The 13,909-nt window shown below is 41.3% G+C and overlaps 1 protein-coding gene across 1 annotated transcript; it reads left to right on the top strand.

Moving 5' to 3' along the window:
- Positions 1 to 6,594: 6,594 nt before the first annotated feature.
- adss1 (adenylosuccinate synthase 1) lies at positions 6,595 to 13,694 on the top strand. Its single transcript, NM_001139706.1, has 13 exons — positions 6,595 to 6,811; positions 8,136 to 8,238; positions 8,329 to 8,391; positions 8,486 to 8,536; positions 9,087 to 9,153; positions 9,317 to 9,424; positions 9,599 to 9,680; positions 9,768 to 9,894; positions 10,111 to 10,265; positions 11,723 to 11,847; positions 12,269 to 12,366; positions 12,517 to 12,666; positions 13,055 to 13,694. The coding sequence occupies exons 1-13, from the start codon at positions 6,614 to 6,616 to the stop codon at positions 13,105 to 13,107; spliced, it is 1,380 nt and encodes a 459-aa protein (NP_001133178.1). The 5' UTR covers positions 6,595 to 6,613; the 3' UTR covers positions 13,108 to 13,694.
- The last annotated feature ends 215 nt before the right edge of the window (positions 13,695 to 13,909 follow it).

The following is a 13,909-nucleotide window of genomic DNA, read 5'->3' as shown; positions in this document are numbered from 1 at the left end:
TGCACTGCGGCGCTCTGGTTGGAGCTAGCTCATAGTCATCCATCCTAACATAGTTTGCCTTGCATTCAGGGTTGTCGGTTATTGTTGTTTTTGTAGTTCTTGCCCCAAGCATCACTCCACATCCTCGGTGTGATGGTGGCTTCGCTAAGGTATTTGTTATGATTATGAAATGTAAATTAACTTATTGCTTTGTCATTCAATCTATTTAAAGTATTGATTAAGAGTGCAAGCCACCAGCCAGGTAGTCTCGGAAACCCAGAACTAGGCAACAGCAGTGACTAGGTCTGGGATTATTGACGGACTCGATTGGTAACTTCAAAAAGGGGAACAAGAAATTGTTCAGATGGACAACTCTCCCAACAGGTCACAAGTATGGGTGGGCGCGGCTTAAAATGTGAGCAGGGATTCGATTATTGGCCTGGGTTGCCCCAGTGGGAGCAGTTTGCAGCGGGTGAAAAGAGATAGCCTACTGTAGGCTAGACTAAGCACATGGAGTAATGAGTAGGACTGTGTTTTCACATGTGAAAGTGATTGCTTTTGATAAAAACGCATTATCTGCAATCACAATGAAAGCAACTAGTTTGAAAATTGAAACATATTTTATGGGAAAAAATGTGTTTCTGAAAGATGCTCCTTGCTGCCTTGTCGACAACATGACAGAGTGGCACAAATTACTGTTAGATTTGAGAAGGGCACTCCTCCCTCACCGCTTTTTCCCTTTCACGTCGTGGGTCATAGACCAGTGCACCGCGGCTCAGGTTAATAGAACTCCCTCGTTGTTTACCAACTCCGGTCTTCAAGTACCCCTAACCGTACACATTTTCATTGTAGCCCCCGGACAAACACACCTCATTCAACTCAAGGGCTTGATGATTAGTTGACAAGTTGAATCAGATGTGCTTGTCTGGCGCTACAATACAAATGTGTACTGATGGAGGACTGGAGTAGGGAAACACTGTGCTAGGGCAACAAGCGGATAAGGCAGTGACATAGGAACGCCAGGATGTCTCGCTTCCTCTTCCGTCTCTGCTGAAGCTCTTGATTCACCTGGCTAGAGGTTATGCGGTGGGTTTCCAGCTGACCAAGAGGTTATGCAGTGGAGTCCAGCTGAGGCCACTATGAAGAAGACGGGAGATCACCTGGAACCTAGGGTGGAGATGAATTAGAGTGGGGGTATCTCTGAGTAAAGTTCTGTCAATATAATGTCAAGTCAAATTTGAGTGTGTCTCTGCCTGCCTGACTGTCAGTCAGTCAGTCAGTTGCTACTCAAAGCATAGTCTACCTCGGTAGAGTGTTGCATGGTGATAAACTTGGCTCCTACTTCGGTTGACAGACTTTTTCATGGCCCCAGCGATGGTCAGCAGACTGCACCGAGGGGTGAAGGACAGCAGAGGATATGATAGGTGCTCAGCTCTCCTGCAATAGAAGTGTTGAATGCAGAATAAAGCATATTTCATGGTGATTGGGTGTCAAAATACTCCTTGCCGAGAAGAACATCTGTGGCTAGGCTAGTCCCAGATGTGTATGTCCACTCACCCACATCTACTTATCATAGAACAGTGGGTGAAAAAAGTTCTAGAAAGGATGAGTGAGAGAGAGAATTTACCATCAGAGTAGGAGTGCTGATCTAGGATCAGGTCGACTCTGTCCATATAATAGTATCTTAACTTTTGCACAGTGGTGGCTGGTGGGAGGAGGTATAGGAGAACGCCCTCGTTGTAATGGCTGGAATGGAACGGTATCAAAAACATCAAACATATGGAAACCATATGTTTGACTCCATACCATTAATTCCATTTCAGCATAAAAATGAGCCTGTCCTCCTATAGCTCCTCCCACCGGCCTCCACCTCTTTTAAAAAGTCTTAGTCTGGAGTGTTCTCTTGGGTCAAAGTGAACCATGTACATTAATGAAATATGAGTTAGTACTGTAAATCCATATGTTCCAGCTAGCTAGCTAGCACAGGCATATTAGCTAACATGGGATACCTACTTGTATCAGCTGTTATAGATTAACTCCATGACAATGAGCACCCACATGTGCTCCAGTAAAGTTGCCCTCCAAGGCCACAACCACTCCTCCAGTAGGAACTCCTACAGACAGACAGACAGACAGACACAGTTTGAAAGCTGGGGAAATTAGACAAATGTTGCTATTCATAGCTCGCACTTCCGTCACTGGGTCACGTCATGCCATTGTTATGAACGTTTTCAAGACGCCTTCTGCCCGCGGCGCCATAGTGGTGCCCAAAAGTCATGATAGACGGAGGCTAATGACTGTTTCATCTAAATTACACTATAGGGGCATGGACATATGATGACATTGCTAAAATAGGCAAATGTTTTGTAGGAAACAACTTTGCCATTATTATCAAGTTATCGCTATTCATAACTACCTACAATAGTGATCCCCTCAAGAGTAGCTAATTTTAGTTCATCATTCATATAGCTTGCTAGGTAGCTAGCTGGCTGTGCTAGAAATGATATAATCATGCTAATAGTTTCAATGCACCTTCCAAATGTGAAATTACAACACAAAAGGACACTTACCTAAGGCTGTTTGTCTATGTCCTCTTGGTTGTGAAGGTAGTTAGCTTAGTGAGGGAATGCAAAATAATATATACAGGACCAGTAAAAAGTTTGGACACACCTAATCATTTATTTATTTTTTTACTATTTTCTACACTGAAGAATAATAGTGAAGACAACAAAACTATGAAAGAACACATATGGAATCATCTAGTAACCAAAAAAGTGTTACAAAATATTTGTTATATTTGAGATTCTTCAAAGTAGCCACCCTTTGCCTTGATGACAGCTTTGCACGCTCTCGACATTCTCTCAACCAGCTTCATGAGGTAGTCACATGGAATGCATTTCAATTAACAGGCGTGTCTTGTTAAGATATAATTTGTGGAATTTCTTTCCTTCTTAATGCATTTGAGACAATCAGTTGTGTTGTGACAAGGTAGGGGTGGTACACAGAAGATAGCCCTATTTGGTAAAAAAACAAGTTCATATTATGGCAAGTACAGCTCAAATAAGTAAAGAGAAATGACAGTCCATCATTACTTTAAGACATAAGGTTCAGGTAATCCGGAACATGTCTTCAAGTGCAGTTGCAAAAACCATAAAGTGCTATGATGAAACTGTCTCTCTTGAGGACTGCCACAGGAAAGGAAGTCCCAGAGTTACCTCTGCTGCAGAGAATAAGTTAGAGTTACCAGCCTCAGAAATTTCAGCACAAATAAATGCTTCACAGAGTTCAAGTAACAGACACATCTCAACATCAACTGTTCAGAGGAGATTGTGTGAATAAGGCCTCCATGGTCAAATTGCTGCAAAGAAACCACTACTAAAGGACACCAATAAGAAGAAGGGACTTGCTTGGGCCAAGAAACATGAGCAATGGACATTAGACTGGTGGAAATCTGTCCTTTGGTCGGAAGAGTCCAAATTTGAGATTTTTGGTTCCAACCACTGTGTCTTTGTGAGACGCAGAGTAGGTGAACGGATAATCTCTGCATGTGTAGTTCCCACCGTGAAGCATGGAGGAGGAGGTGTGATGGTGCTTTGCTGATGACACTGTCAGTGATTTATTTAGAATTCAAGGCACACTTAACCAGCATGGCTACCACAGCATTCTGCAGCAATACACCATCCAATCTGGTTTGCACTTAGTTGGACTATCATTTGTTTTCAACAGGACAATGACCTAACACACCTCCAGCCTGTGTAAGGGCTATTTGACAAGGAGAGTGATGGAGTGACCTGGTTTGGGATGAGTTGGACTGCAGAGTGAAGGAAAAACAGCCAAAACGTGCTCAGCATATGTGGGAACTCCTTCAAGACTGTTGGGAAAGCATTCCAGTTGAAACTGGTTGAGAGAATGCCAAGAGTGTGCAAAGCTGTCATCAAGGCAAAGGGTGGCTTTTAAAGGGTGTCTACTAAAATATATTTTGATTTGTTTAACACTTTGTTGGTTACTACATGATTCCATTTGTGTTATTTCATAGTGTGGAATAAGTAGGTGTGTCCAAACGTTTGACTGGTACTATATATACACACACACTACCGTTCAAAAGTTTGGGTCACTTAGAAATGTCCTTGTTTTTAAAAGAAAAGCTCATTTTTTTGTCCATTTAAATAACATCAAATTGATCAGAAATACAGTGTAGACATTGTTAATGTCGTAAATGACTATTGTAGCTGGAAATGGCTGATTTTTTTTATGGAATATCTACATAGGCGTACAGATGCCCATTGTCAGCAACTATCACTCCTGTGTTCCAATGACATGTTGTGTTAGCTAATCCAAGTTGATCATTTTAAAAGGCTAATTGGTCATTAGAAAACCCTTTTGCAATTATGTTAGCACAGCTGAAAACTGTTGTCCTGATTAAAGAAGCAATAAAACTGGACTTCTTTAGACTAGAATACGTGGACAACTACAAATACCTAGGTGTCTTGGCTAGACTGTAAACTCTCCTTCCAGACTCATAGCAAACATCTCCAATCCAAAATCAAATCTAGAATCAGCTTTCTATTTCGCAACAAAGCCTCCTCTCACGCCGCCAAACTTACCCTAGTAAAACTGACTATCCTTGTCACGCTTGTCAAAAGGAGAGGACCAAGGTGCAGCGTGTGTGTGTAGTTCCACATTTTTATTTACTCTGTGAAACTATGCAATACATCAAATAACTGAATAGACAAAACAAACCATGACGCAGAGAAGAAACAAACACTACTCAAAAATATTCACCCACAAAACCCAGGAAGAAAAACCCCTACTTAAGTATGATCTCCAATTAAAGACAACGAGGACCGGCTGTCTCTAATTGGAGATCATCCCAAACAAACCAACATAGAAAATAAAAACTAGAACCTAAGAACATAGAAATAGAACACATAGAATAAACCCCCCTGTCACACCCTGACCTACTCTACCATAGAAAATAACAGCTTACCATGGTCAGGACGTGACAACCCTACCGATCCTCGACTTCGGCGATGTCATCTACAAAATAGCTTCCAATACTCTGCTCAGCAAATTGGATGTAGTCTATCACAGTGCCATCCGTTTTGTTACCAAAGCGCCTTATACCACCCACTACTGCGACCTGTATGCTCTAGTCGGCTGGCCCTCGCTACATATTTGTCACCAGACCCACTGGCTCCAGGTCATCTTTAAGTCTATGCTAGGTAAAGCTCCGCCTTATCTCAGCTCACTGGTCACGATAACAACACCCACCCGTAGCACACGTTCCAGCAGGTATATCTCACTGGTCATCCCCAAAGCCAACACCTACTTTGGCCGCCTTTCCTTCCAATTCTCTGCTGCCAGTGACTGGAACGAATTGCAAAAATCGCTGAAGCTGGAGACTTACTTTTCCCTCACTAACTTTAAACATCAGCTATCTGAGCAGCTAACCGATCGCTGCAGCTGTACATAGTCCATCTGTAAATAGCCCACCCAATCTACCTACCTCATCCCCATATTGTTTTTATTTACTTTGCTGGTCTTTTGCACACCAGTATCACTACTTACACACCATCATCTGCTCATCATCATCTGCTCATCTATCACTCCAGAGTTAATCTGCTAAATTGTAATTACTTTGCTACTATGGCCTATTTATTGCCTTACCTCCTCATGCCATTTGCACACATTGTATATAGACTTTCTTTTTTTCTATTATGTTACTGACTGTATGCTTGTTTATTCCATGTTGTTGTTGTGTTGTTGTTTCTGTCGCACTGCTTTGCTTTATCTTGGCCAGGTCGCAGTTGTAAATGAGAACTTGTTCTCAACTAGCTTACCTGGCAGCTTCATTAAATAGTATCCGCAAAACACCAGTCTTAACGTCATCAGCGAAGAGATGACTCTGGGATGGTGGCCTTCTAGGCAGAGTTGCAAAGAAAAAGCCATATCTCAGACTGGCCAATAAAAAGAAAATATTAAAATCGGCAAAATAACACATATATGTCTTTTTCGTGTGAATAATGCAGAAGGGCAAATGCAAAAATGAGTTGTGCACACACATTATGATGAACATCTCTGAAAGCAGTACAATGAGACAATGTTGGTGGGAAGCTCAGGAGACAATGACTGTGTCATGGTACACTGTGGGCCTACGCGCCGTTCCACAAGTGTGGCTTCGTAAAGCCGGGGTCGGCAACCTTTTTCATGTGGAGTGCCAATTTAGGTCTACAATTGATCCTACCATTTCGAAAGATTAGAGTGCCAGTTATGAATTTCATATAAGCATTGTAGTCTACCTAACTGCCCAAAAAGTGTCTAACTGCCCACCAACGGAATAATTATATTTGCCTTTATTTTTATTGGCATCAAACAAGTTTTATATTGACATGTGGACTTGAGAGATCGGGGGGAATTCATTACGCCGAATCTGTTGCAAAACGTTTCTTGAACGGAAGCTAACAGAACGAAACGGGGAGGGACCTACCTGAATGTGTCCAATAGAAACAACTGTTTGGACTAATAGTAATGCCTACTGCGGTCCGTGCGTCCTGACATCACGGAGACATTGATATGGCAATGCTACTCTTGGAAACATTGTAGTCTGTTTCAGACGGACAGCATAAGCAACATCATGTCGTTTAGCTGGTCAGCAAAAGACCACAAGAGTTATACAAATCCACCCTCCAACCCAACCCAAGGGCTGAAGCGGCCACGGAACGACACAGGGAACAAAGTGACAGTAGTGCTCGGTGCGCAATGGGGAGATGAAGGCAAAGGAAAAGTCGTCGATTTATTGGCGACTGAGTCTGACCTTGTTTGCAGATGTCAGGTAATATCGTGTGTATTATGATACGATATTAATGCAACGTTCACATACTTGAACTGACAAAAGTTATATCATCATGTCATTGAATTATAAGCATGGTTACTGTAAAATTCATGGTGCGTCTTTAGCAAATCGTGTTCCAACACATCGGAATCAGTGACTGTCACTGTAGCCTATTGTACTACAGTTTGACAGGTGTGGGGCAGGCATTGGAAAATGGTTGAAATAGAACATTTTTTTCCCTAAATGTTCTGTTATGTGATGTCCTCGAGGTTATAAGGGAATTTAGGATCAATAAAGTTCCATTTTGTTTTCTATTTTATCATTGCAGGAAATTAGTTTAGATTGAATTGTTTTAAGAATTAAAAAATTCCTTGGTGGACTATTACCCGTTCTTCAATTTCAACTGAATTTGTATTTATTGACTTGACTGGAGTTTAAATTAAACTTTTCAAATTGGAATGCTACTGACTGGTTATTTGTCTCTTCTTACAACATGATCATTACAAGCATATTCTCTCAACTGGGGATTCATACCTCACACATCACTAAATTGTATCTATCTGAAGACCTATACAGTAAAATGCTCAAATAGACCGAAGTACCAACATATGGCAAAAAGCTAAATTCACACAGTACTGCTGGGGGAGGGAAGCATTAGAGCACAATTAGATCAATACTCATAGAATTACAAAGGGTTATTGATATCATAAAGAGGGTGTCATAAACTATTCTACTATATAGAGCTTGACCACCTTAATGAAGATGATGTCAATAATGACACTTAGGCAAAGTTTCTTAAGATCAAAGTTTCTCTTTGACCGGCAAAGAAAAACAAAACTTGCTCATAAATCATTTATTGGGAGACTAACAGTGTAAAGTCCATTACACAATTGTTGTGTTGTACTCTCCATTGACAGTAGGTCACAGCACTGTGCACTCTGCGTACTTCTTCAGCCAGCCCCACCCACTGGGCTGGTGCAGGGTCACATTCCCAGTGTGACTTGACATTTAGAAGGCCAGGTTTTAGCCGGGGTGCATGGAGTGTAGGGTCTGGCAGCCAAGTCTGTTAAAATAGTTGGTAGGGGGTAGCTTGGTGACAAGGAGGGGGCTTAGACTCTATTACACACTGACTAAAATAAGATTCTACATTTGCTCTGGATGTATGGCCAGTGTATGTCCTGACAGTTTTATGTCCATGTTCTGCTCACCCTTTACGCAAAACAGCCATAAATCAAACCAATAACTGTCCTTTGGTGAAATCAAGCTGCTTGACTTTGGTGACAGTTGGAGGTTTGCTAAACACAATCTTGTTTTGATCTTCTAGGGCGGTAACAATGCAGGCCACACAGTGGTTGTGGAAGGCAAAGAGTATGACTTCCACCTTCTCCCCAGTGGAATTATCAACCCCAAAAGTATATGTGTCATTGGTGAGTGTTTCTCTACTCTTTATCCCCATTTCCACTAATTCCAGTTGGCAATGGTCAGTATGTTCTTATCTAGCATATGTTCCCTTGTAGGTAATGGCGTAGTCATACACCTACCAGGTTTGTTTGAGGAGGCAGAGAACAATGAGAAGAAAGGTAAATTAAATATTTTTAGAATAACAGTCAATGCTGTAGTTGTCAAGTGACGTGGAAACCATTACAGTACTTTTTTTCTCCATTCTCTGACCAGGTCTCAAAGGCTGGGAGAAGAGACTAATAGTCTCTGACAGAGCTCACCTTGGTATGTGTGTATTTTTCTGGTTTCACAAATGAAGCGAAGATGTATACAGAATATGTGATATTTTTATCTGCATAATGTACTAAGTTCACAAAACATTAAGAACACCTGCTCTTTCCATGAGATAGACTGACTAGGTGAATCCAGGTAAAAGATATGATCCCTTATTGATGTCACTTGTTGAATCCACTTCAATCAATGTAGATAAAGGGGAGGAGACAGGTTAAAGAAGGATTTTTAAGCCTTGAGACAATTGCGACATGGATCATGTTTGTGTGCCATTCAGAGGGTGACAAGCAAAATGTTTTGCTTGTCACCAATCAAGTTTCCAAGATATATAACTTAAAAAAATACAGAAATCATCCCCATATGATGCATTTTGCATCATACGATGCTGAATTTTGAAAAATACAAAATTAATCATACAGGGATGATTTCTGTATTTTGCAACTCAATATTAGAAGGTGTTCCTAATGTTTGGTATACTCAGTGTATATTTGTGTATTGTGGTTAGAGAAAGGATGACATTTATTTTGCTTTTATCTTTCAACAGTGTTTGATTTCCATCAGGTTGTGGATGGAATTCAGGAGACCCAGAGACAAGCAACAGAGGGAAAGATGTAAGGGAAGGCAATGGTTGCTTACATAACGGTAGAGAGTACAATGGCCCACTGTCAATAGAAATCCCAGGACTTCAGTCAATCACTTTCACAGCTGATGGAAAATTGCAAATGCTACTTTGTAATCCCCTCAACTAAAACAGGTGTGTTTTTCTCATGACAGAATTGGAACAACCAAGAAAGGCATTGGACCCACCTATGCCAGCAAGGCATCTCGCATAGGACTGCGTGTCTGTGACCTGCTGGGAGACTTCAAGGAGTTCTCTACCAAGTATGCTTACTGACAGACAAACACAATATAATCATCTAAACCTGACATACAATAAACATTTTGAGAGTCCAACAGTATATGGTTGTAGCTGTCTCAAGACTTTACTCTTGAACTAAATTGACCCACTAAAGTGAAAGGTAATAGAGATTGAGATGATTTGGGGGTTTCTTTCAGATTCAAGAACCTTGTCGAACAGTACCAGTCCATGTACTCATCCCTGACAGTTGATACTGAAAGTCAGCTGAAAAAACTGAAGGTATATGGTAAATCCCCACTGAATGAATAGTCATGGGCTACAGATATATTAGATCTATGAGACTTCTTGTTGTCTTGTATTGTGCAGGAGTATGGAGAGAGGTTGCGGCCGATGGTTCGGGATGGAGTCTACTACATGTACGAGGCTCTTCATGGACCCCCAAAGAAAATTCTGGTGGAAGGGGCCAACGCTGCCCTCCTCGACATTGACTTTGGTAAGAAATGTTATGGTCCCATTGCGGACTGTTATAAAAAATAAATAGAGCCCGCACACTCCTAAGCTCCAACGTGGGCCTTTATTCACAAACAAATAACGTTTTGATCTTACATTGAGGATCGTGCCAATGATAAGATGGACAAGAAAGTGTGATGGTTAAATGGACAACTCATCTCTATGTATGTTTATTTCCCACTTTCTCTCTTCCCTTTAGGCACATATCCTTTTGTGACCTCATCAAACTGCACCGTTGGTGGGGCATGCACTGGTCTTGGCATCCCTCCTCTGAATATTGGTGAAGTGTATGGTGTATCAAAGGCCTACACCACCAGGGTGGGAATTGGTGCCTTCCCAACAGAACAACTCAATGTAAGAGCTCATTCATCTATATGGACATTCTTGACTCTCTCAATGAGATTCTATTGCAATGTTAAAGATGAACAGCCATAGCAAGACTTGAACCGGTGACCTTGAGTGAGAGAGTGCACTATCACCTGTGCCATGAAGGTGAAGAAGGTGTAGTGCATTTACATACAGGAAGGGTTAGTAGTTTGATATATACAGTTTGTTTGGAAATGTTGTTTTCTTTTGAGGTACAAGTTGAGTTGGATATGTATAGTAAGCCTAGTGTTTAAGATCATATGACTCTCACACATGTAGGAAGCCTGGTATCAAAAGGCGCTGCCTCTGTTGCCAGCTGTCAGATTGTGTGAGAGGCCTGTTACAACACTCTTTAGCTCTCATGCTGATCACATGTTCAAAGCCTAAATTTAGGCTAGAGTCAGGGTTCAAGATAGATATACTGTCTGGTCTGGGGTTATGTAACCTAACATGAGAACTGTCCATGGGGTTTCTGGTCAACATGTTTCAGCTTGATCCCTCACTCCAACTGTAAATGTATTGGTTTACTAAGCTTTTTATTAAATCAATCACATTTATTTTTTAAAGCTCTTATACAGATACCCAGTCTAAAACCCCAAAGAGCAAGCAATGCAGATGTAGAAGCACAGTGGCTAGGAAAAACTAGATAGAAACCTTTTGTAAAGGTACATGGTCATTAAGGCCAGATCGTTCTTCAAGATGTTCAAATGTTCATAGATGACCGGCAGGGTCAAATAATAATCACAGTGGTTATAGAGGGTGCAACAGGTCAGGAGTAAATGTCAGTTGGCTTTTCATAGCCGAGCACTCAGAGGTCGGTGAACAGGTCAGGGTTTCATAGCCCTAGGCAGAACCGCATGAACTAGATCAGCAGCACAACCAGGTGGACTGAGGACGGGGACAGCCAGGAGTTGTCAGGCCAGATAGTTCTGAGGCATGGTCCTAGGGCTCAGGTCCTCCTGGAGGGGATACAGAGAGAGAGGAGAGAGAGAAAGAGAGGAGAGAGAGAAAGAGAGAAATAGAGGGAGCATACCTATGATCACACAGAACACCATATCAGACAGGATAATTAAAACAGATGGGACAGACTGACCCTAGCCCCCTGCAGATAGACTATTACAGAATAGATACTGGGGACTGATAATGTGGCTCCGTCCAAAGTTACCTCTGGACAGGGCCAACCAAGCAGGATGTTACCCCACCCACTTTGCCAAAGCACAGCCCCCACACCACCAACATTGTATCAACAGACCACTAACTAACTGCCCTAAGACAAGGCTGAGTATAGCCGACAAAGATCTCCCCCACCGCACAAGTGTTTATTTTTAATACTTTTTTGTAATAAAAACTATTAAGATTGGTGTCAATAAGTGGACAACACTGAAGTATTTGACTGTTGATCAATCAAATGATCTATTCTAAATAACGGAGTGTGTTTTGTGCAGGCAACAGGTGAGCTGCTGCAGACAAGGGGTCATGAGGTGGGCGTGACCACAGGCAGGAAACGTCGCTGTGGCTGGCTGGACCTGGTCATCCTGAGATACGCTCACATGATCAATGGCTTCACTGCGTGAGTGGATATGACTGAAAAGCAGGCGGCCAAATCTTAACTCTTTTTGAATATCTGACCCTACTCTTTACTACATTCACATTCTACATGTTAGTCATTTAGCAGACACTCTTATCCAGTGAGACTTACAGTTAGTGCATTCATCTTAAGATAGCTAGGTGGGACAATCACATATCTCAGTCATAGTAAGTATATGTTTCCTAAATAAAGTAACTATCAGCAAAGTCAGTGCTAGTAGGGGAGAAAAAAGTCAAGGGCGAGTGTTAGTTCACGAAAGGCAAGTTATTTTATTTGTTATTTCTTTATCTGCCTTGTTCAATGTGCTGTATCTGTCTGTGACTGCTACTCTGAATGTAACTCATGTAGTAGTTTTCATCTCTTTCCTGAAATGTGTTAAACAAATAACATTGTTTCCTTAAAGAATTGCTTTGACAAAACTTGACATCCTTGATGTGCTGGATGAGATCAAAGTAGGAATGGCCTACAAAATCAATGGCAAAAGAATTCCCCATTTCCCAGGTATGCTCTCTAAATTCGATTCAAAAGTACTGTACCAAACTAGGCCTACCCTGTAAAATAGACATTTATAGAATTCATGAAGTATTATCTATACAAAAACATTTAATTTCTCCTCTGATTTATAATGATCTTCATCCTTCACTCACATAGCTGACATGGAGCTGTTGCACAAAGTGGAGGTAGAGTATGAGACCTTCCCCGGCTGGAAGAGTGACACGTCTGCAGCCAGGAAGTGGAATAATCTCCCCCAGAAGGCTCAGAACTACATCCGCTTTGTGGAGAGCCACATTGGAGTACCCAGTAAGTTACATTTAGGATACAGGGTGTTCCTGCTGACCCAAACTGATAACAAAATAAAGCCTTCATATTGGACATGTAGGCCTATAGGTTGTAGTAGTAGTACCTCCTCCATTTCACTCCATTTCAAAACATTTTCTTCAGTTGCATGTCTACTGAACATGACCCAGTTTTAACCATACCATAGTCCAGCATACTATTACTGACCCCTATATAGGAAACTGAAGAGCCAACTGAGTACCAGGGACATGGCTTAAATGTGCCAGTAGGGGGCACTATTGTCTATATCATAACTAGTACCCAGTTCTGCAAGGATGATACAAGTCTAGTGCGAATGTTTTGGGGATGTGTTCATGTTTTTTGAAATGTCCTTTGTCATTTCTCTCTACAGTTAAGTGGGTCGGTGTAGGAAAGTCCAGAGAGTGCATGATCCAGATGTTCTAGAGAGTTTACCTCCTCTCTCCCCAAGATGGATGCGCAAAGATGTGGCATGATGTGACATATGTTTGCAACCCCCAAACTGTCTAATATTAGGTAAAAAAAACTTATGCCAACAGATTTGTGTAGCTTTGAAACAATGTTGACTGCTAATGTTGGTAACTTTACATCTATCTATGCAGTGCTTCTCATCAGTAAGTTGCCTTGTGATGATGTCGGCCAGAAAGTCCTATTACTGACCCAGGAGTAAATCTTACCTTGTGCCACACAACAAACATGAAAGATAAAAACACATCCAATAACTTTTCCTCCTGTGTAACCTTACCTGCCTTACATCTACTGTTTCGGTCTTTACTCATTTATCACACCAGCAGACTACACATATTTTGTATCAACCAGCTGTTTGTTTGCACACGTTTAGGAGTGTGATAAATAATTGTCATCCTTGTTAATGCAAGTCATTTTGTAGTAGGCTAATGTGGAATTTGATTTGTCTTTGCTAGCTACAATTTCATAAGCAAGACCTAACAAAGCATGAGTAAATGAGATGCTGCCTCACTGGAAGCTTTAAAATAAAACGTATATGATAGCTACATAACTTGGTATTTTTACATTTTAGGCATTGAGGAATGATAGTATGTAGCTAGTAGTGATATTAAAACGTGAGTTTTCTTAAACATTGTAACAGAATGCATCACTAACATTCATAAACTTGCGATTGTGGTTTGAGACACTTGAGTGAGAAAACGCTCAGTGTCATGTGATAAAGAGGTCCAAGATCGGATTGGTTAGTTAGCGCGCTAGTGTA

The sequence above is a fragment of the Salmo salar genome, chromosome 01 (genome assembly GCF_965601325.2).
Source record: "Salmo salar chromosome 01, fSalSal1, whole genome shotgun sequence".
Taxonomy (NCBI): Eukaryota; Metazoa; Chordata; class Actinopteri; order Salmoniformes; family Salmonidae; genus Salmo; species Salmo salar.
The sequence above is the reverse complement of the archived record's forward strand: the minus strand, read 5'-3'. Positions and strand labels throughout refer to the sequence as shown.

Bases quoted from the DNA above. Each gene is read 5' to 3' on its own strand.
- adss1 (NM_001139706.1), top strand. From the start codon at position 6,614: ATGTCGTTTAGCTGGTCAGCAAAAGACCACAAGAGTTATACAAATCCA. The intron at 8,392-8,485 runs GTAAATTAAATA...TTCTCTGACCAG, and splicing joins AGAGAACAATGAGAAGAAAG to GTCTCAAAGGCTGGGAGAAG. The intron at 11,848-12,268 runs GTGAGTGGATAT...GTTTCCTTAAAG, and splicing joins ATGATCAATGGCTTCACTGC to AATTGCTTTGACAAAACTTG.